The sequence below is a fragment of the Mus musculus genome, chromosome 11, assembly GCF_000001635.26.
Source record: "Mus musculus strain C57BL/6J chromosome 11, GRCm38.p6 C57BL/6J".
Lineage (NCBI taxonomy): Eukaryota > Metazoa > Chordata > Mammalia > Rodentia > Muridae > Mus > Mus musculus.
This window is the reverse complement of record NC_000077.6, coordinates 84222220-84246503: the sequence shown is the minus strand read 5'-3', so window position 1 is coordinate 84246503 and position 24284 is coordinate 84222220. Positions and strand designations below refer to the sequence as shown.

At 40.1% G+C, this 24284-nt stretch overlaps 1 protein-coding gene across 11 annotated transcripts in view; it reads right to left on the bottom strand.

The window, feature by feature from the left end:
* Positions 1 to 24284, bottom strand: part of Acaca (acetyl-Coenzyme A carboxylase alpha) — a 272017-nt gene that overhangs the window by 155148 nt on the left and 92585 nt on the right. For all 11 annotated transcript variants that reach the window (XM_011248667.2, XM_006531953.2, XM_030245463.1 and 8 more), the window contains 9 exons: positions 23253 to 23362; positions 21979 to 22060; positions 20272 to 20370; positions 17478 to 17584; positions 14743 to 14853; positions 7469 to 7678; positions 3056 to 3226; positions 1136 to 1297; positions 647 to 810 (listed from right to left, as the gene is read on the bottom strand). In XM_011248667.2, coding sequence (XP_011246969.1) covers positions 647 to 810; positions 1136 to 1297; positions 3056 to 3226; positions 7469 to 7678; positions 14743 to 14853; positions 17478 to 17584; positions 20272 to 20370; positions 21979 to 22060; positions 23253 to 23362 — 1216 coding nt within the window. The remainder of the gene's footprint in view (positions 1 to 646; positions 811 to 1135; positions 1298 to 3055; positions 3227 to 7468; positions 7679 to 14742; positions 14854 to 17477; positions 17585 to 20271; positions 20371 to 21978; positions 22061 to 23252; positions 23363 to 24284) is intronic.

Here is a 24284-nt window from a genome sequence, read left to right as displayed (position 1 = left end):
TCCCCAGAAATAAAAAATGGTAAGACCTTGGTTACACAAGGCATGTGCATATCAAAGCAGCATGTAGTATATATACCCTTAAATACATACTCACAAGTATGTGTATGTATACATACACATACTTATATACCTTTGTACATACACATAGATTTTACCTGTCAAATTAGAAAATTTAATGCATGTGAGTTGCTCACAGCTATCTAGTGAAGCACTTTATACTATCTATAACTTATCTGATACCAAATTCATGGGCAAGAATCTACCTCTCCCCAGCAATATTACCATCACTGTAAAAACAAAAACAAGGGGAGTGGGGGGGAGGGTATGGGGGACTTTTGGGATAGCAATGGAAATGTAAATGAGGAAAATACCTAATAAAAATATAAAACTAAAACAAAACCAACATCAAAGCAAATAACTTCACTTTCAAAAACCAAAAAGCAAAAACCTTGCAAAGACTTAGAAACAAACAAATCTGCCAAGCAGTACAGAACACAGGATGAATTCAAGTACAAACTAAGATATATTTCTTCCAGCAAGTTCTCCACAGCAGCGCTTCCACAGCAGATGAAGAATGGCCAATGCCTTCACTGAGGATTAGCCCAATTTTATTAAACAAAATGCAGTGAAATGCTATCATACTCACGAGATTGCTTCCTCCCTGTTTTCTCCCCAGGAAAAGCAGTGCCCGAACTGAGAATCAGCAAATTCATGAAGTCCTCCAGCAGCAGCAACACTGAAATAACCCCAAACGTTCTTATTGCTACGAAAATTAAGTTCCTGAACTGTTCCAGAGCTGGGCTTAAACCCCTGTTAGAGGACGAAGAACAAAAGAGACTACATTTAGTGGCAGGGAAAAGAACATTGATACTTGATGTTCAGGCTCTAGGTTCATTAGGCACAGCTGACCCAAAACCATACAAGCCAAGGTCCAGAGCTATAGTTCACAAGGTCCAGAGCTACAAATCACGGATGCTTCCTGAGTGACTTTGAAATGAAATGGCCAGTGCAGCAACCATCATGTATCTGCTCTCCAAATCTTCTATAAATTTCCCTCTCAAAACCCGGTCCAAGACTTCAAAAGCATGTCCTCAGACACTTGTCTTAACATTAAGCCTTTTAAGTGAAGGGTTACCTCATCTGGGTTTTCACTGGTGATCCGAGCAGCAATCACGTGGCCCCTTGGGCAAGGAACATGAGCAGAATTTTCAAAATCAATGGGAGCATCTCCCCAAGGAGATACCCCATACATCATACGAATATCCTTGATCCTAAATAGAGGGATCCCCATGGCAATCTGAAAGATAATAAAACACATGTCACTTTCCACAGTCCCTGTCCTTAACAGAGGGGAGCTATCAAAATACCTGAGAGTCTTTGCATATTTTGGAATTACTACTAAAGCATTCTACTTTTGTAATCTGCATTCTACAACTATCTAAGTTATATAAAATAAAACACAATGCTAAGGGTTATTTGCTAGGATCATTCCCCTTTCCTAACATGTCCCCAAATTCATAATGCAACAGACATTTTCCTCTGCTATCATTTCTCCATGGGGGGATGAGAATAAAATTATCTAAAGAAAAAAAAAAAAAGTCAAGAAGTTCAGATAGGTAAAAACCCTTAACAACATTAGAGTTGTCTCTCATGATGTAAACCACTGGAAAGAGTAAATAAATCTCTAGACCCTTACTTGGGTGGCTACTCCTACAAAAGGAGGACAAGAAAACTAACCAAGGAGGGATATGATCAACATGCATAAAAACAGCATAATGAAACCCTGTTTGTTCCGAGACAGGGTCTTACTACATAGTCCTGGCTGGCCTAGAACTTGCTATGCAGACTAGGCTGACCTTAAACTCACAGACATCTGTCTGTCTCTGTCTCTTGAGTGCTGGAATTAAAGGCATGTGCCAATACTCCTGGAAAAGCCTGTTATTTTATAAAATTAATATGCTCTAATAAGAGCTTGTGAAACAGTTCAACAAAGTCACTCACTGCCAAGGCAATGACCTGAATTTAATCTCCAGACTCCATGGTGAAAGGAAAGAACCAACTCCCAAAAGTTGTCCTCTACCTTCCAAACACATGCTATAGTATGCGCACCCATATACATAAATAAATGTTAAAAAAAAAAGTAAAGAAACCCACAAAACTCTTTTTAGTGGGAACCTGCAAGCTGTTTTTAGTATATGCCAAAACTAGGTCACATAAGATTATCAGCTAGGTATTTTGTCATGTGCTCACAGTCCAAGCTGCTCAGACGCCTGAGATAAGAAGACTGCTTGAGATTAGGTGATTAATTTCCATACTAAATTCAGCATCAATATGGTCCCTCTAAAGAGCAGGGACCACCAGGTTCCCTAAGATGGACCAGCCCAAATTGGAAATAATGCAGATAAAATAATGTCAAATATTATCATTTGCTTCTACTATTTACCATACTATTTGTTTCCCAGGCTGGAAGAAGACGATAGAACAATAGCTACCACTTTATATATTATTTTTACAATGTGTACTACTCAGTTCACCTCATCTGGACTTGTTTCAATAAACAGACTAGAATCAGAAATGGGGGCTAATGCCAAAGTTATGGAGTTTACTGTAATTAAACAAAGCAAATTGTTCTTTAAATTTTTTATTAATTAAAAAAGTGTATGTATAAATGTTTTGCCTACATGTCTGTACAACATGTGCAGTGACTGAAGGAGCCAGCAGAGGGCATCAGATCTCCCACAACAGGAGTTACAAAAGGCTGTGCACCAAGTAGGCATTGGGAATCAATCTGGGACCTCTGGAAGAGCAGCCAATACTCTTAACAAAAGAGCCATCTTTCCAGCCCAAAAGCAGACTGATTTTAAAGTTTCTTCTCAAAACAGTTTATTGGCTGTGTTTATATGGAAGATACAGTACAACTGTTTAGTTTGAATAACATCAGAAAACTAACCCATACCACGTAGCCCGTATTTATGAGAAATAAAGGCTCTTGCTTATTTGTACTTTTCTTGAAATTCCCTAAGCTATAACTTGAATCCAGGTCAGGGTGACTCACCTGGAGCTGTGCTGCAGGAAGATTGACATCAGCCACCATCTCTGTACAAGGATGTTCAACCTGTAGCCGAGGGTTCAGTTCCAAAAAGTAGAAGCTTCCATCCTGGCTGTACAAGTATTCCACAGTCCCAGCACTCACATAACCAACCATTTTGGCAAGTTTCACTGCACACTTAAAGAAGATAAGAGACTATGAGTTTGCCACTTGTCCAGCCATTGCATCACTGTAACTACATACAGCTAGCTGTCAACTACTCAGTGCTTAGATAAGCCACCCAAAATTCTGACCCACATTCAAGAAAATCATACCCACTCTGATTACTATATAATGTCCTGAGATAACAAACTCTGTGATAAAGTGGGAGAAAAGAGTGTTTTCACATCAGATGACAAGCAGTCTCCCATTAGACCAGAGGGCACAGAGGCAAAACAAAGATGGGAGTAAATTCTTCACTGACTCCTAGTTTCCAGGATTCCCAATATGTTCATGTTCTTAGAAACACTGTTACCAGCTAGAGATTGGGTTTCTAATCTCTTATGTAGCTAGTGACTAATCTCTTATAGGGACCATGTCTTCACCAACAGGATTCAAGCACTGGCAAGTGAGATGTATAACAAATCAGATTTCAACCATGCAGATGAGAGCATGTAGTTAAGAATGGCAAATCAAAATAGGCTCACTGAATTTCTTGGATCTTCTTATTATATATAGCAATTTAATATGTATCCTAACCAGAATGGTCATTTGGAACTGCAGATGGAATGATGCTATTTTGAAAATTAAAATCTGTTATGCTAGTTTAACAATAAGGTAAAGGTGAACAAGGAAACATATGGCAGATGGGAAAGCTGGGGGGTGAGCTCCTTGTTACAAAAGGACACATTTAATAGATTATTTCCTACAAAATGAAGTGCTTGCTCCATATTAACTAACTATAAAAAAAATGTTAAGGACTATGGCTGTAGATTAGTGGACAGAGTGCTTGCCTACCATGCCCAAGGCTCTGGGTTCGATCTCTACCGCCACACAAACCAGGTGTGGTGACACATACCTTGAAAGAGGTGAAGGTGAGGCAGGAGGATCAGAGTTCAAAACTATCCTCAGCTACATACAGAGTTTGAGTGCAGCCTAAGATACATAAAAACTCTTCATCTAAAAGAAATTACTACATCTGATTATTCCAACTTGAAACTGAGTATAAGTAAACAGTCCAGAAGGTTACTAAATAATTGAGAGAATTACATTTCTGAACACAAGGCTACAAGCCTGGCCTTCAAAATATGTGACTAAAGTCTTAAGTAACAGTTATATTTCTAATCCCTCATCAGTGGGAATCAGGCTATAAAACTTCCCCCAAAGGAGGCAGTCTGAAAACCCATGTTACAGAAACGAAATCGGGAAGAACTTGGCCCAGTATCAACTCAGGTGTCTTATAGGGCAGTGGCAAAGGAGCTGACTTCCTATGAGCAGCCAAGTCTAACTGAGAAAGTACTCGCCTATGGACCAGGGAGAGCACAACTCCTTCCTACACAGAGCTGTTAGTGTCTGTGGGACAATGATTCCAAACAGGAATTCTGATTTCATTCTATCATTGCAGAAAAGGTATACAACTAGGAAGAGACAAAGAAAGACTCTTTCTTTCAAATCACTGGACCATGAACAAAAAGGAACGTACCTCATGTACAAATTTTCATGAACCTAGAGACCCTTAGCCGGGCAGTAGTGGCGCACGCCTTTAATCCCAGCACTCGGGAGGCAGAGGCAGAGGCAAGTGGATTTCTGAGTTCAAGGCCAGCCTGGTCTACAGAGTGAGCTCCAGAACAGCCAGGGGTACACAGAGAAACCCTGTCTCAACACCCCCCCCCCAAAAAAGGACCTAGAGACCCTTGATCTGAGATTGTGTATCTTGCAGCACTAGGTGACTGTGGTGACTTCAGTCTGCTTTTCTTACAGAATTACACATGTATTCTCAGCCTGAACTAGCAAACAAGAAATAGATAGCAAGAACAGACTGAGGCACAGGTTACTCCAACACTTCTATTCATCTTTTGAGGGAAGAGTTTCTCAAATTTCAGCTGGCACATGGCCATCCAACTAGTGACTCTAACTCCTAACAATTGTTGTTCTGAGTTATGATGAAATTGTGTGTAGAGGAATGTGAGAAGTGTCTGTGTGACTTATGTACCATGTAATTATTTGCCTGACTTCTAAATACCCATCCACCCTGGCTAAAATGGAACACAATCTTGCAGGATGCTTCGTCATCAGAATTCTGATGCCACACAATATCAAAGGTTAGCAAACCTTTTTGGTGACTGACCAAAGTAGTTATTTTCAACTTTGTGGACTATAGTCTCTGTCATTGCTATTCAGATATTTCACTGTTGCAATAACACAGTCAAATATAAAATATAAGTTATACAGCATAGTTGTGGTTCACTAAAATTTTATTTACAAAATAAATCAGCAGGATTTGTTCTATGAGCTGTAGTTTGCTAAACCCTACTTAGGAGGAGGAAGAACAATAAACCAAGGTCTGGTACAAGCCTATATCTGAACTAGAATGAAAGAGATCATTAGAAAGTTACACCTCACTTAAACTACTGTATTTGAGGAATTCCTATTATAGCAGGTGAAGAGTAAAAATAAGAAATAGAAAATATTTCTAAGACAGAATATAGTTTAATTTGTTTAAAATTAAAAATGATGGAAATTGAATCATTAATGATATGGAGAGTAAGCCATTGTGATGGTTTGAATATGCTTGGCCCAGGGAGTGACAGTATTGGGGGATGTGGCCTTTTTGGAGTAGGTGTGTTACTGTGGGCATGGGCTTAAGACCCTCATCCTAGCTGCCTGGAAGTCAGAATTCTGCTAGCAACCTTCAGATGAAGATGTAGAACTCTCAGCTCCTCCTGCACCATGCCTGCCTGGATGCCGCCATGTTCCCACCTTGGTGATAATGGACTGAACCTCTGAACCTGTAAGTCAGCCCCAATTAAATGTTGTCCTTGCCGGGCGTGGTGGCGCACGCCTTTAATCCCAGCACTGGGGAGGCAGAGGCAGAGGCAGGTGGATTTCTGAGTTCGAGGCTAGCCTGGTCTACAAAGTGATTTCCAGGACAGCCAGGGCTATACAGAGAATCCCTGTCTCAAATAAAATAAAATAAAATGTTGTCCTTTATAAAACTTGCCTTGGTCATGGTGTCTGTTCACAGCAATAAAACCCTAACTAAGACAGCCATTCTTCCAGAAAAAAACATAAGTATATTCACTTCCCTAAGTACAACTATTGCCAAGGCACACTTCATGACAAAAGAAATTCTTTTTTCCAAAGTATGAAACATTTAAGCACACAGATACCTAGAGGGCATTGTAAGCAGATAATGAATTTGAATAAATCAGCTAAAGATAGCTGGACTTGGTGGCGCACGCCTTTCGGGAAGCAGAGGCAGGCGGATTTCTGAGTTCAAGGCCAGCCTGGCCTACAAAGTGAGTTCCAGGACAGCTAGGGCTACACAGAGAAACCCTGTCTCGAAAAACCAAAACCAAACAAACAAACAAAAAATCAGCTAAAGATAACTTCTTTTTAGACAAGGCCTCACTATATATATAGCACAGGCTAGCCTAGAACTCTCCATCTTCCAACCTCAGCCTCCCAAGGACTAGAATCCTAAGCGAGTCACCAAACCTGGAAGAATATTTGATGTTAGTCAATCCAACAAACTACCTGCTCTTCATAAACTTTGTTAAAATCTTTTTTTTTTGGTTTTTCAAGACAGGGTTTCTCTGAATAGCCCTGGCTATCCTGGAACTCACTTTGTAGACCAGGCTGGCCTCGAACTCAGAAATCCGCCTGCCTCTGCCTCCCGAGCGCTGGGATTAAAGGCGTGCGCCACCACGCCTGGCTGTTAAAAATCTTAACATGTTTCTCTTATTTATCTTATTCAAAATAACATGTTAATTTTCTTTCTTTCCATCCATCCATCCTTCTGTTAGTTTTATTGAAACAGGGTTTCTCTGTGTAGCCCTGGCTGTCCTGGAACTTTCTCTGTAGACCAGACTGGCCTCAAACTCAGAGAGATCCACCTGCCCCTGTCTTCCAAGTGCTGGAATTAAACACGTGTGCCACCTCATGGCTCTTTCTTAATTTTTTAAGTATTGCCAGGCGTGGTGAAAGAGAAACCCTGTCTCGAAAAAAAAACCAAAAAAAAAAATTTTTTTTTAAAGTATTAAATATATTTAGACTTGGTAAGTTTCTTGACAATTTTCCTAGAAGAACAACAACATATGATGTTTCTACAGGAAAAGAAAAAAAATCTTATCCATTATCTACTTCTTCCATACCCATAATAGTACTTGAGCTGAGTATGTGTCTATGTAGGAAAACAATGGAAGCTTTTAATAGACACACCTGTTCCATGTGTTCAAATACTGCTGGGGTAGCAATCGCAGCAGGAGCTTCTTCAATGATCTTCTGATGCCTGCGCTGCACAGAGCAGTCACGACCAAACAAAGAAATAGCATTGCCATACTGATCTGCCAGAATCTGGACCTCCAGATGTCGAGATTGTTTTGCTAGTCTCATTACAAATATAGGTGATCCAGGAACTTCAGCTTGAACCTGTGTTAGAAAAGGGAACAAGATTCTTAAGTAGTAGGGATTTTTTTTATATTAAAATGTTTTCATTTCAATAAGCAGATGCCTAAAAATGTCAGGGACTACATTAACAGTGGGAATACAGAAAGAAAGAAGTATAGTCCATGCCTTTGTCTATCTTTAATGTGCTGCATTCTTAGTTATAGCAACCATATTAATGAATGAATATGAAAACTGAAAACATCCAGTATGTTAAAAGGGCAAACAAAATACTTGAAAACACACACATAAACAAATCCCACAATAGGGCAAAAACTGCCATCTACTCAAGACAATCACATGTAGACCCTGTTCCTAACTAGCTGCTTTCCTAATTCACATTACATCACATATGATGCTGCTGAAGTCAAAAGTCTTCCATCTTGAGTTCTGAGAAATACTGTTAGTGGGCACAAAAATCTTAAATTACCAATTAACTTTTGTCAGTATTTCAAAGATAGCTCAATGTTTTCTGGTTTCTAGAATGTCCACTGAGATTTCAACTATTGATCATCCTTTTTCCTTCTTTCTCCTCCTCCTTCCTCTTTCTCCTTTTTCCTTCTCCTTCTTCTTCCTCCTCCTTCTCCTTCTTCCTCCTCTTCCTTCCATTCCTCCTCCTCTTTCCCCCTTCAGAATCTCACTGTGTACCCCTGGCTGGCCTAGAACTCACTGAGATCCACCTGCTTCTGTGTCCGAAGTGCAGGATTGAAGCTGTGTGCCGCCACGCCTGTTAATTGTTAATCTTCTTAGCCTTTTGCAAGTAATCTTTTTTGCTCCAACAGCTTTCAGCTTGTATATAAGGATCTCTGTCCTTTTCTTTTCGTGTGTGTGTGTGTGTGTGTGTGTGTGTGTGTGTGTGTGTGATATGTTGGGGGAGACAGGCAGCAGATTTATTTATAGCTTAGATGTGGTTTCTGGTATTCACCATGCTTGAGGCTCAACAGGATTTTATTTGTGCTTGGCAGCTTTTATTAGTTTGAAAAAAACTTGGACATTGTCTCTTCAGATGCAGCCTTCTGCTGCATTATTTCTTCAACTATTGTTGTTTCATTCTTTTCCTCATCTGTGAGTCTTAAAGTGCACAATGCTAGAGACCATCACCATACTTCATGTCCGTATACTCCAGTTTTTCTACTTCAGTTTGCTTTCTACATAAGCTACTTCAAAACTCTGTGGCCCGCTGAAAATGTTAACCTTCCACTTGTTCCTGATGCTCAACTGCACAGTTCTGCTTCTTCCAAACATGGGTATATGGCCTGGTGGCTCAGGTGCTCTCTTTCCCAAGTCTGGTGAATAGTACTGATTGTTGTTTGGTAAATGTAGACAGCCTCAATGGAAGGTGCTCATTTCTGTTGAATGTGGTCTCTCGTCCTCCAATGGGCTTTTTCAGTATGGTACACAGTACAGTTCAAGCTTCTTCAATACAATGTCCTTAGAGGGTGAGGGCAAAAGCTGCATGTCCTCTTGAAGTCTAGGCTCCAGTATACATACGTCGCTTTGGCCAACTAACAGTGGTCTAAGCAAACCACAAAAATGGCAATGATTCAAAAAGTGAGGAAAGATATGCCACCCCTTCATGGGAAGAAAGGTAAAGTCACATTGCAAGGGGTGTACATACAGGAATGGGAGGAGTTATTGTGGCCATCTCTGCAAACAATGTACTACAGTCCACCTGGGGCCACAATAATTGACACACCTCCCACATGCAAGTTAGACTCACCCCCTCCCAAGACCCCCAAAGTCTCATCCAATCAGGTCACCGGCTTGACCTTCACTGCTCGCATGACTCATGTCCAAAAACAAGAGTCCCCTTCGGTCAGCTCCTAGTCACATGCTCTTCATCCAAAGACCTGAGAACTAAAGAGACAGGTTATCTGCCCCAAACCCCAACACGTAAGGAGGAGATTGGGAGAAAGAACAGTGAGGGAGATTCTTTTTCAAGTAGAAAGGATTGGAGATACTCAGCGGTTGCTGGTTTCACAGCGGCCTTCAAATCCGAACAAGATATTTTTTTTAAATTTTTTAGGGATTTTATGTGTATGGATGATTTGCTTGCATTGTATCTATGCACCACATGAGTACCTGGTGTTTGAGAAGGGCAGATGGGAGATCCCCTGAGACTGACTGTGAGCGCCCACTTGAGTGCTGGGAATCAAAGCCAGGCCCTCTGGAAAAGCAGTCAGTGCTCTGAACTTCAGAGCCATTCTCCAGCCCCTATTGCTTTTGATACAATGTCTCAAGTAGCCAGGCTGTGTGTTTAACTCAATAGGTATCTGAGGAGGACCTACAAATCCTGATCCTCCTCTGCTTCCTTGAGTGCTGAGAATACAGGCATATATAACCATGTACAGTTTATGTGATGCTCATGCATGCTAAAACAAGCATGTTAACACCTGGGGTACACACCCAAGGCCTCACCTTTTATAATTATACTCATCATTAATAGATATTTTCAATATTTCGTTTTGAGATCTTCTTAATCAGATTTATGACTTCATAAATTATATTATCTTTTTAAGTTTTTAAAATTATTATTATTTAATTATATGTATGTCTGTGTGATGGTATGTGCACAAGAGTCCAAGTGCCCTTAGAGGCCAGACAAAGACATCAGATGTCCCTGAGCTAGAATTACAGGCAGTTGTGACTCACCAGATAGTGCTGGGAACTTAACTCTAGTACTCTACAAGAGCAGTTCATGTTGTAAACAGCCAAGTCATCTCTCCAGCTCTGAACTTCATTATCTTTTAAGTTATCTCAGATAATAGTTTTTGCCAGTTGTTCCACTATTACAGAATGTGGGCAATCTTGTTTTCAGATTCTATTAATAACACTCTACTACTTTCTAGCCCCATTAACAGTGTGCTCACCATCTGTCTTAGTCAGGGTCTCTATTCCTGCACAAACATCATGACCAAGAAACAAATTGGGGAGGAAAGGGTTTATTCAGCTTACACTTCCATACTGCTGTTCATCACCAAAGGAAGTCAGGACTGGAACCCAAGCAGGTCAGGAAGCAGGAGCTGATGCAGAGTCCATGGAGGGATGTTCCTTACTAGCTTGCCTCCCCTGGCTTGCTCAGCCTGCTCTCTTATAGAACCAAGACTACCAGCCCAGAGATGGTCCCACCCACAAGGGGCCTTTCCCCCTTGATCACTAATTGAGAAAATGCCTTAGAGTTGGATCTCATGGAGGCATTTCCTCAACTGAAGCTCCTTTCTCTGTGGTAACTCCAGCTGTGTCAAGTTGACACAAAACTAGCCAGTACACCATCCCTACAATGTTATTAATACCCTTTTCAGCATATTTAGCCCATGAGCTAATTATTCTAAAATAGTGTCACCTGTTTCATGGTGGTAGCATCACACCTTTTGCTATCACTTCCTCTCTCAGTCATGCTTTGACACTGGTTTCCCTTTATTGTGCTTATTTGTCTAGCAGTACTAGGGATCAAATCTAGAGCCTAATGTATGCTGGGCAAACTTTCTATTACTGACCAATGGCTCTAGCTAGCGAACTTAAAAACAATAGAGAAAAAAAAAAACAAAAACCTAGTGACTTTGGACAGTAATTTGAGCTAGACTTAGCTGGTAAATCTGTCACTTGTGCACTCAACTAGGGTTGGATTGTCTATAAAAACTCCCTGGAATATTCAAATATGGTGACAACAGTAATCCAGTAGGATTCAGAGGCCTTGGCTAAAGGATTCTTCTCTGCTTCATGGTTTCCCTTTCTCTAGAAGGGTAGAATGTATTCTGCAAATAGCAGTTGAGGGCTCATTCCAATTAGGCAAGATATATAAACAACACAACCACTTGAAATGTAAGCTTCAGAATTTCTGCTTCCTTTCGTTGGTCAAAATAAATTGAAAGGACAATTGGAACATAAAGGGTGAAAAAGAGGATGTCTCCTCTTGATGATAAGAGACACGATCATAAGCCATACAGTAAAAGGCATACAGAGACGGATGCTTTCACAGTCACCTTTGAAACTAATACATCATTTTTTTCTGTAATTTTTTTGGTCTTTTTGTCTCTTTCTATGCTTGAGTCTAAACTTTCTTCTATTTTCCAAAGATTGACTCACCCTTCAATTTTCTCTAACATGCTATTTAATTCTTATGCTGATGCCTTCACTTCAGTTGCTGTATTTTCAGTTCTAGAATGTTACTTTTTTATGATTTCTAATTCTCGGCCAAAAGTCTCAGTGTTGCCTTTAATTTTCTTAAATGTACTAAGCATAGGTACTGGAAGGGCCTTGTCTGATAGCTCTATTATCTAATTCCTCTTTGGAACTGTCTCTGCTAACTCTTGTTCCTGGTTCTGAATCGTGTCCATTATATAGATGAAAAATCAGTAGTACTAATTTGAAGTTCTATATATAACCTTCCTCTGGAGGGGATGGGCACTTGCTTTATGCATGCAGATGGGCAGAAGCATTGGCAATTAAAACCATAATAACTAAGTCAAGTTGAGTGCTTTCAGTCTGAGCTTTAGTTCCTATGAGGGTTGTGGTCTACCTCTGGTTCATTCTTCCTACGATAGTGCAGTCCTTTAGGATCCCAACATAAAATATAAGAGTCCTTGGAGCCTCCAAAACTACATGTTCAACTATCACTAAAGTCTAAATTTTGTCTTCTTAGTCTTACAGACAAATGAAAATTCTAGCCATTTTGCAAGGTTTGGGTTTTTGTTTGTTTGTTTGTTTGTTTTTTGGGTTTCTTCCCCCCTTCCTTCTTCTTGAGGAAGAGGCTAGTTTTTGTGTTTGGTTAGTTTTTTGAAGCAAGTCTTACTATGTAGACAAGGCTGCCCTTGAAGTTAATATTTTCCTGCTTCAGACTCCTGAGTGCTAGGTTTGTGAGCTACCGTGCCTAGCTGGTTGTTTTATCTTGAACTGGAGGATATTTTTGTGGGAAAAAGAAAAAGCCTTCAATTCCCAGGCTCACCTTTGAATTTCTTTCTCCTCTTATAATTCTTGTTTTTGGTTTTTGTTTTGTTTTGTTAGTTGTTGGTTTCTTGAGATGGGTTCCTCTGTATAGTTTTGGCTATCCTGGAACTCGTTCTGTAGGCTTGGACTTGAATTCACAGAGACCGACCTACTTCTGCCTCCTGAGTGCTGAGATTAAAGGCATGTGCCACCACCACCCACTCTTTTATAATTTTTTACTATCTTGAAAAGCTTTCCACCTCTTAAAACAGACTTTAAAGAGGAAAAGAAAAAAATACATATACATACATATATATATATATATATATATGTATATATATATATGAATAAAACCAGTTTTCCTTTTCTGTTCACTACAATATATAACTAAGTGAAAAATGACCTTAACTTCTGATCCTCTTACTCTCTGATGATACCATCTTGAACATGCTTAATCTCAATTGATCCTCCTGCTTAGACCTCGTGTGTGTGTGTGTGTGTGTGTGTGTGTGTGTGTGTGTGTGTGCGCGCGCGCGCAAGTGCCTGAGTATATATATCACTTCTGAGAACACAGATATGCACCACCATGAACGGTTTATTCAGTACCAGGACTTGAACCTAAGGCATCCTGCATGCAAAGCAAACATTCTACCTCCTAAACAATGAAATCAGCTCTATGACTCAGCAATTTTAGTTGCTTTTTTTTTTAAATGGAAAGATTGATTTAGCTGGCTATTATTAGAAATTAAAGACTTTCACATAAAACAAATTATTAGTGTTCTAGTGTCTTCATATACTTAATTCCAAACTAAAACGTAGTTATGAAATATCTGTGTTATCATTGATTAAAATGATTTTACATTAGGAGAGCAAGCTTTTTTTCGGAACTACTTTCAATTAAACTTTACAAAAAGAACATAGTGAAAAGGACGGGTAATACTAAACTTCTGACATTAAAATGTAGTAGGACAATAGTTTTTTAATTTTCTTTATCAAATCTTAGCTTTTCCTTTTACCTCCTAATAACTAAGCAAGCAATTTGCCACTAAACAGTCTCTGAAAAGGGAGTGGGTGAATAAAAGGTAAGTGGGGCATCCACACAGGGGTAGGGTGAAGTATGACAAGAAGGGCTAGCAACATGACAAGGTAAGAACTGTGCCCAGTTTTCTTTTTTCTGACACATATTTTCCTGAGTATTGATAGAAGAAGAGAAAACAGAAAGAAAAAAATCAGCCGGGCGTGGTGGCGCATGCCTTTAATCCCAGCACTTGGAAGGCAAAGGCAGGAGGATTTCTGAGTTCGAAGAAAAGAAAAGAAAAGAAAAGAAAAGAGAAGAGAAGAGAAGAGAAGAGAAGAGAAGAGAAGAGAAGAGAAGAGAAGAAAAGAAAAGAAAAGAAAAGAAAAGAAAAGAAAAGAAAAGAAAAGAAAAGAAATCAAGCATTTGAAGGTAACTTTTAGGGTAGAACAAGAAAGAATTTTGTCTCCCTTTTACATCACGTATAGTATGGCCACACCCAGGCACTGCTAAGGCAGAGAAACCATAGGATAAGCTCTCTGAGGCACCCATACTGAAGCACACATACCATTAGGTTCCTGTGCAAGGGTGGGATGGCCATACAGCATAGACCAGAGTATTGGCTGCTGAGCCAAGAGGATAGAAGACATGGTAGAAACTCAAGGGACTCTAGCCAACTTTGCATGGCATAAGATAAAGCCTATCAAAGAGCTTGACATTTGGCCAGCATGTGGGCAAATTGATGAGGATCATCCCACCATCCCACACCCTTCCCTATACTGTCAAAACACGTAAAAACAATGTCTCTTCTTGCCATTAGATACTCTGAGCAGCATATACTATGCAAAGAAGAGCTATCTTCTACATAAGAAAAACTAGTGCTTGAATTACATAACTAAATAGAATTACATTAAATTAGATATTTCATTAATTCCCTCCATCCCTCCATTCCTATGAATAATCAGGTAAAGACTATGGACAAAGCTTAGATTACATACACATAAAAAAAACTCGATATTTTCTATATCTCTAAGGTACAGTATAAATTAAATCACTCATCTGATATATACATGGCAGCTCAAACAAGCAAAATCAACTTGTACTCTACCTGTCTGAAGAGGTTAGGGAAGTCATCTGCATTGTTAACTTTTCTGATCCCTTTCCCTCCTCCTCCCTCTGAGGCCTTGATCATCACTGGATAGCCAACTTCCTCAGCTGCCTTCAGGAAAAAGAGAAGAAGAAAAAAACAGTTACATTAGTAAAGAAAAGAATTGATATTTTCTCCATTTAAGAATATTAAGCCAGGCGTGGTGGCGCACGCCTTTAATCCCAGCACTCGGGAGGCAGAGGCAGGAGGATTTCTGAGTTTGAGGCCAGCCTGGTCTACAAAGTGAGTTCCAGGACAGCCAGGGCTACACAGAGAAACCCTGTCTCAAAAACAAAACAAAAAAAACAACAACAAAAAAAAGAATACAGTCATGAAAGAGCTAGGCATAATGGCACACGCCTTTAATCCCAGCACTCAGCAGGCAGAGAGGCAGGTGTATCTCTGAGTCCAAGGCAACCCTGATCTACATAGAGAGTTCTAGGACACCTAGGGCTACAAAAAGAGAACAAAACAAACAGGAAGGGAAGGAGCAATAAAGAAAACAGGAAGGAAGGAAGGAAGAAAGAAAGAAAGGAAGGGAGGGAACAAACAGGAAAGGAGGGAGGAAAAGAAAAGAAAGAAAAAAAGAGGAAAGAAAGAAGGAAAAAAGTTACTAGTCAGGCAGGGTGGCACACACCTCTGATCCCAGTACTTGAAAGGCAGAAGCAGGCAGATCTCTGAGACTCTGAGACCAGCCTGGACTACATAGAGAGTTCAAGGACAGCCAGGGCTACACAGAGTAACCCTGAAGCTCACAAGTGCCTGAAACCCCAGCTCCAGAAGATTTGATCCCCTCCTCTGGCCTCCCAGGGCACCTACACGCATACACATGTAGCATCTCCATGAATCTCTGAGACCCTTAGCTGTGCCAGACCTTGGTTCTACTTGGTTTAGACGCTGTCTCTTCTTCATAGCTTCATATGCTAAGCTAGCTCACCCTTAAGCTAAATTGATAATATTTTGAGATTTTGCTAATTTTATCTTTAATAAAAGAGTGAAATCAGAAAAAAAAAATTCTGAGTACTTGAAAGTTCTGACTTACCAACTTTTATGTATGTGTGGTTTAAAGCTATGCCAGAATGAACAGCTTATATGATGTCTTTTTAAAAGGTTGTTGGGACTGTCAGAATGATTAGGCAATGTAGTTATCAGAAGAAATAAGGTAGTTTTTGTAATATAATGACATGGGAAACAAATGAAGCCATATTAAAGTAAATTGAGAGTCAATACAAATTTTAAATAACTAAAATCATCCTTTTATGAAAATATTCCAGGCTTTCAAGACTTTGCAGCACTGTAGGGAGAGCTTTTAAGTATGATCAGAAAGGCCTTTTTTTGAGAAAGACCTTCAGCTCTCTATCCCACACTGGCCTTTAACTATGTAGCTTAGGCTGGCCTTGAGTTCCCAGTGATCCTTCTGCCCCAGTCTTCCAAGTACTAAGATTAAAAGTATGTATCACAAGAAAGAAAGAAAAAGAGAAAAATCTAAATTTTAACTTATATCAGTAGATTGTCCACTTATAGTCTCTTCTCTTCAATTCTTGCCTGTACTCACATAAACAAGTTTAATAGGAAGGCAAAGCAATTGGCGTCAGGTGATGATCAGAGAGATAGAATGGTCCAGACACAGACAGCACTAGCTTCTTTCTAGCTCACTGCCCTGTGGAGTGTACATAATCCATTTCTTTCAAAAGAGGGTTTAGGGGCTGGGTGGTCGGAGCTTAGAGAGACAGCTCAGCAGTTAGGAGCACTGGCTACTCTTCTAGAGGACTGAGAATTTGATTCCCAGCACCCAGATGATGGCTCACAGCCATCTGTAACTCCAGTGACAGGGGGTCCAATGCCCTCCCCTGCTTTCATGGGCAATGCACACACCTGATGTGCAGATACACATGCAGACAAAATAACCTATACAAAAAATGTTTTAAAGAAAAAAAAAGGATAACTTGCCAAAGCCAGTAAGGCAGACCTTTTAAAAAAATGTATGAGCAGGGAAATGTGGCACAAGCACATGTCTACAGAGATGGATGACAATTAGACTTATAATACTATCAGCCTCTTCCTTCACTCCTCCTCAAGGGGAAAAGTTATTTGACTGGCCAATTTGGAAGGACAAACAGGGTATGCTTGCACAATCTCTTCTGCCAGCAGCCCACAACACAGAACACATGCTCTTTGTGAGCTCTTAGCCATGTAATAAGCAGAATGGTAAGAGCTCTCTCTACGAGGGAAGGCTGGTTGTTCAGCACTGCCAGTTACCAGATGGGAGAGAGGAGCCTTGTTAGCTAGCTCTCCATTCATCCTATAAACTTCACTGGTGCTGTACACATAACCCACCCCCCTTTTTTTTCCAAATACCTCTATAACAATAAAGCTGACATTCTGACATCTATCTGCCTAGCTTCTCAAGGGAATTCACAAGGGGAAAGGGATGGTGTTGGCCATCTCTCACATGCTAATAGCTGGTAGAGGGGAAGAATCAGTACCTCCTTAAACCCAATTAACCCCCAAGAACTGCTGTGCAGGTCACCAATCCTCTTCAAAAATAAATTATTTAAGTTTAAAATCACTTCCTCACTCCATACTTAAGAAATATTTATCCTGGCCTTACAACTCTCCTGTTAGCACATCATGAATCTGACTTCAAATCCCTGTATTTGTAACTAGAACTGACCGCCTTGGAGTCAATAACTTACCTTCAGACCATCATCCACATCCTTCACATAGCCTTTCTCATACAGATCCTGTGGAACATTTAAGATACGTTTCGAAAAATCATTTTCTTGCCAATCCACTCGAAGACCTACAATAGACAATAAAGATTTGAGACCAGCTATTTGAACTCATGCTAATTTTCTGCCCACTCTCAAAGCCTACACTGGACTCATACTTGGTATTCAGTAGAGACTGGTTTTCAACCTGCAGTCTTCCCGCCTCTGCTTTCTGATTGCACAGATTACAAACATGTACCACACACTTGGCTATATGATACCTTCTGGTAAAACCTATTGTATTGGAGGCTAGAGAGATGGCTCAGAAATTAAGAGCACCATCTGCTCTTCCAGAGGTCCTGAGTTCAATTGCCAGGAATCACATGGTAGTTCATATCCATCTATAATAGGTTCTGATGCCCTCTTCTGGCCTGCAGGTGTACATGCTGATAAAGCACTAATATACATAAAATCAATAAATAAATCTTTTTTAAAAAAAAGAGCTATTGTATTTACCAAAATTAAAGGTAAATGAAGGATAGGGAATAGAAAAATACAGTAAAACCTTGATCAGTTCTTGGAGATGATAGTATTCAGCTATAGAATGGGCTCGAATTTGGGGTACTTACACTAGAAAGAGCCAGGAGAGTAAGCAGGGAACCTAGTTACACAAATGCAAGGATTGGGGGTGGGGTGGGAGCAGAAGGAACGGGGAAAGGAAGAGAGAGAAAAGCATGGCAGACTTCACACAGCAACACACTGGCAAAATGCCTTCAATGTTTTCAGGCCTGCTCTGGGGCCAGAGGTCTGAGAAATAATTCAATCTTTATGAGCCTTTGGAAATAGAAATGACCATTTTATTGGTCTCAGCAGAGTCATGATGCTTTGCTCCCTGAATGCCTCTGCATTCAGCTCCAAGGGGAACTACAGCTTCTCCATTCAAACAAGAACGAAGTCAGCCTTTTAAACTATTTGCCGCAGCAGGTCTAGAGAGGATATGGCAGGCCTCTCCCTGGAGAGCCAGAACAGGGCTCAAATCTTTTCAGCCTCAAGACAATGGTCATTCCTATTTTTAAAAGGTTTTAGTGTGTTTGTTATTTGTGTGTGAGTGTAAAAAAAGGTGAAGTTTTTATTATTATTATTGTTATTATTATTATTATTATTATTACTGGCTTAAAAATTCACATGATACTTCAAAAAACTGGCAAAAATAAGTCATTTCTCAGTTTTTCTTTGTATCCCTCTGTTTGGGAGGAAGGTGACCACTGACCTCATCTTTTGCATCCTCATACAAAACACTGGCAGGCAGGCACACATCTAAGAAAGTAGGATCAAGGTTCTTGCTAGCGATCCACATTACTTGTCAGGCACTGCTGAAGTCTTACTTCACCTAACAAGCCTGCCTCTGAGGATGCTTCCAGCCTACCCCAACCCCTACCAAAATATGTTTCCCTGGAGATTCTCCAAATCAAGTTACTGCACCATTTCAGATCTCAGTTTAGTATTTGTACCTAATACTCAATTTATATTCCTAAAATATGATAAAAATCATAAGAGTATTAAGCTAAGAGATTTTCTTCTTCCTTTCTTGCTGTTTGTTTTTCTAGACAAGGTTTCTCTGTGTAGCCCTGGTGTCCTGAAAATCACCCTGTAGACCAGGATGATCTTGAACTCACAGAGTTCCCTCTGCTAAGCTGCCTGTGGACTGCCTAATGTGGGAACAGGGAACTGAACTCAGAGCCTCTGGAAGAACAGCAAACTGTATTAACCACTGAGCCATGTTTCCAACCTTTGATGACTATATTCTTTTTTTTTTTTTTAAAGATTTATTTATTTATTTATTATATGTAAGTACATTGTAGCTGTCTTCAGACACTCAGAAGAGGGGGTCAGATCTTGTTACAGATGGTTGTGAGCCACCATGTGGTTGCTGGGATTTGAACTCTGGACCTTCGGAAGAGCAGTCGGGTGCTCTAACCCACTGAGCCATTTCACCAGCCCTGATGACTATATTCTTTTATTTCTTATTTCTAAAAATATCTATCTATCTATCTATCTATCTATCTATCTATCTATCTATCTATCTATCTATCTATCTATCTATCCATCCATCCATCCATCCATCCATTTATCTATCTTTGAGGCAGGATCTTTCTATATCACCCTAGTTCTCCTGGAACTCACTATGTAGACCAGTTGGCCTTAAACTCAGAGGATCTGCCTGCTCCTGCCTCTTGAATGCAGGGCTCAAAGGCATGCCCCACCCACCACCAGCACCCGGCTAACATTCTATTTCTTACCAAGTGTCTCAATTCAGTCTAAAACAACTTAAGCCCAGGCCACATATTCTACTTAGCCTCTGGTACCTTAAGGTATAAAGAAGGAGGCTAGAGAGATGGTTCAGTGGATAAGGTCCTTGCTATGAAAGTGTGAGGCTCAGAGTTCAGATCTTCAGAACCCAAAAGCCAGGAAGGTACAGTAGTGCCTATAATCACAGCACTCAGGAGGCAGAGACAGGCAAGGTAGGAGTAGGCTGTCTAGCTAGAACAGCTCAATCAGAAAATATTAGCTTGAGCAAGAGAGAATTCCTCATTAGAGAATGGAGTTAAGGAAGGTCTTTGACATTTTGGCCTCTACATATGCCCATGTCCATGCGTGTGCACATGCATGTGTATGTATACGTCTATGTATGTATATATATATTATGTGTTCATGCATACAGACATCACACAGACATATGAAAATTAACAAACAAACAAACCAAGAAATAATGTCTTACCACTGCCACTCCAGGGAAGAGTTGGGATACCTGCAGTTTGAGCCACAATAGAAGATGCAATCTTATCCCCCAAAGCCCACATGGCCTGGCTTGGAGGGCCTAAAACAATACAAGACAAGAAAAGAACCTTAACAGCAGCATCTCTGCCTCCTTATATTTGGTAAAGATACTGGCCTTATAATAATTTTTATAATTCTTTTGTCCCACTTATGACATGGTGATCATTTAGACTCATCTTTACATTGTTTCTAGAATCCAATGTTGTACACAGGGCAAGTCCAATATATAGAAATTCTATCTTTAAATTTCTGAAAAACACAATTTTTGTGAATTGTGCTCCACATTAACCAAGTAACAAAGTCATTTCTCCAAAGCTAAATCCTAAAGTAAAGCTGGTAAAATTTTAGGGTTTACATATGAATTATACCTTACTTGGTCTTAGGAAACCTAGCAAAGAGATTTTTTCCCCTTTAATAATCCGTACAAAGCATAATCGGCATTGCGGAGGGGCCCTGACACGGAAACAACTTGAGCCATGTAACCTCCATTATTCCTTTTGCCATGATACAAGGAGAAAAGCTGAATGAAATGCCTCTCAAGCGTAGAATATATAATTTAATATATGCAAATATATACTATATAAATACACATAATGCAAAGGGGCTGATTCATATATAAGGGCACACTGCTAGGGTATCCTAGGAGTTAGTTACTTTTACTATCAAAAATCAGGTCCTTCTACATGTTATCTTAATGTTAATGGCAAAGTTTTTAAATAGTCAGTGTTTCAAAAACCAGCCTTTTTCATATCTCAGACTAAAGGACTCAGTAACAGAAACCATCATCAAGATAAAGTTAAAAAACAAAAACAAAAACCCACCAATAACAACTTAAGAAATGAAGGGATACCAGGCATTGGTGGTACATGCCTTGGGAGGCAGAGGCAGACAGATCTCTGAATTTGAGGCTTGCCTGGTCTAAAGTTCCTGGACAGCCAGGGTTATACAGAGAAATCCTGTCTTAAGAAACTAAATTATGAACATAGTGGAGCACGTGCCCCTGTGATATGGTGGGACATCTTTTGGGTATATGCCCAAGAGTGGTATAGCTAGGTCTTCAGGTAGAGGCTCAATAAGCAGCTGACTGAGACAGAGGCAGATACTTACACCCAACCAATGGACTGAAGTTGGGGACCCCTGTGATTGTATTAGGGAAAGGCTGGAAGAAGCTGAGGAAGAGGGCTACCCTATAGGAAGACCAGCAGTCAACTAACCTGGACCCCCGAGATCTCTCAAACACTGAACCACCAGGCAGCATACACCAGCTGATATGAGGACCCTGACACATATACAGCAGAGGACTGCCTGGTGTGGCTTCAGTGAGAGAAGACAAACCTAACCCTCAAGACACTTGAGGCCCCAGGGAGTGGGAGGCCTGGCAGGGGCAGGGGGACATACTCTTGGAAATGGGGTGGAAGGTGGGGGGGATGAGGAACTGTGGAAGCGCAGCAGACTGGGAGGAGGGTAACAACTGGACTGTAAAAGAATTAAAGTAATTTTTTAAAAAACTGTATTAATTAAGGAGTTTTAAAAAGTGAAGAAGGTTATTCTGAGAATCGTTTACTGTTTTAAAAACAAAGGAAAGTAAGACCACAGAGTAGTCTGATAAACTGACACAAGGACAACAGAACAGTACCCCATGACTTACCCATGAAAGCAATGCCATTTTTTAAGAGCAGTTCTGGGAGTTTCGGGTTCTCAGAGGCATGACCCCAGCCAGCCCACACTGCCTACAACAGAATAACAATGTGGATCATTCTTAAAAGTGATACCAAGACGCTACAAACTGCCTTACTGTATCCAGGCAGGCTCTCCTATATGGGGTACAACAGTTCTGCAGCAGCCCAGTAGTTAATACAACTGCCATGCCTGACTGCTGGCAAACCTTCTGCAGAACAGCAATAAGCAGTGGATTGCAGAAAAAGCCCTCAAGAGGGCAAGACCAAGCACAATCAGAAAGAAGCACAAGTCTTGCTCTTCAGGAAATGCAATTCACAGCCCTTCAGCTAGGATCTCTAGAGATCTCTAAGGAAACCCTGACTGGCTTCACAGTCTGGTCATCCTACTCTGCCTCCCTGTCTAGTGGTGGAAAGGTCACAAGAGTCTAGCTACTTCTCTCAACCTGTGGGTCTCAACCTCTTTGGAGGTGGAGCAACACTTTCACAGGGGTCACATAAGACCACTAGAAAACACAGAGATTTATATTAAAATGTATAACACTAGCAAAATTGCAGTTATGAAGTAGCAACAAAGTAATTTATGATGGGGGGTCAGCACACCTTCAGAACTGCAGTAAAGGATCAAGCATGAAGAAGAGGGGTGAGAACCACTTCATTAGGAGGTTTGTCGCCCCCTCATTGGGTTTCAAGGTATTTATTCTAAACTTCATAACACATAGTGAAAGGAAGAAATAATTTTTTAAAAATCACCATATTATAGCTCAGATATTCTGTAGGAAATAGTTTTGTACTTACTAGAGATAGCTTTGTACTTACTAGAGAATAAAAAGAAAATTCTCTGAAAAATCTTTCTCAACATTCTATTTCTATTATGTTTATTTTTAACTATGTCTTCTTTCCATGTCTTCTTTCCTTGTCCGTTTTAATTATTTTAGGTAAAGGCATTTACAAATTTTCCAGGGCTGGAAAGATGGCTCAGTGGCTAAGAGCAGTAGGTGCTCTTACAGAGGACCTGGCTCCAATTCCCAGCACCCACATGACAGCTGACAGCATCTCCAGTTCCTAGGGATCCAACACCCTCACATACACACATATGCAGGCAAGACATCATTGCACATAAAATAAAAATGAATCATTAAATGTTTTTTAATTCCAAAAAGAGACTTTACATTAACTTCCCTGGATACAAGCCTACCCTTCTGACTGAGTGTGAAAAGCGTGCATTTGTTTCTCAGACTCTTACTTGTACAGGTATCCTTTTAGCAATATCAAGAATCAACTCCACATTTGCGTAATTGTTGTTGTTGGGTCCTCCAGGCACTGGAACATAGTGGTCTGCCATCTTAATGTATTCTAAAAACACAAACAAATTAATGAGGAAAACAGATATTTCTTTCAAATTATTATCATAGAGCAAAACTATGGTAAGGACAGAGACTGTTCTCAATAACCACAGAATAACTGGTACAATTTAAAAATGAAAGGCGTAGGATAATTTCTATTTATCTTTCGTTGGAGGTTCTGGTTTTCAAGCACATGTTAAGGAATCACCTGACGCAGTAGTTTTCAAACATTTCACTTTACAGTCAGTCTTTGTTTTTTCTCTATAGGAGAGGACATGATAATTCCAACAGAATTAGACTAAATATTCAGGAGGTAATAACACTATTTTTACAAAGTCAAATTCAGGGAGATAATAGTGACTCAAAGCTGCAACGACAGCATTCAGCAAGTGGAGGAAAGAAAATGCCAAGTTTGCAACCAGATTGGGCTATAGATGTTTAAAACAGATCAAACCCACTCATTTCTATCTTGTAAATAACAAGCTCATACTCTGGCACCTGTGTAACCTTATAGAACAATAAACTATAGTCAATTTAACAACACGCGGTGGAACGCACGCATGCTCACGTGCATACAAACTTACACACACACACACAAACTGAACTGCTCACACTTCCATCTGTACTATTATCTTCTTCAGTTTTGACACTATCTGCCACTGTTTTGAAGTGCATCTCTCTGGCTACCACTGACACAGAATCTCTTTTCATATGCTTAGTATACCTTTTCTTTCTTTCTCTCTTTCTTTCTTTCTTTCTTTCTTTCTTTCTTTCTTTCTTTCTTTCTTTCTTTTTTCTTTTTTGATTTTTCAAGGTAGGGTTTCTCTGAGCAGCTCTGACTGTCCTAGAGTGTATAGCTCTACAGACCAGGCTGGCCTCGAACTCTGCCTCTCAAGTGCTAGGATTAAAGGCATGTACCTCCACCACCCAGC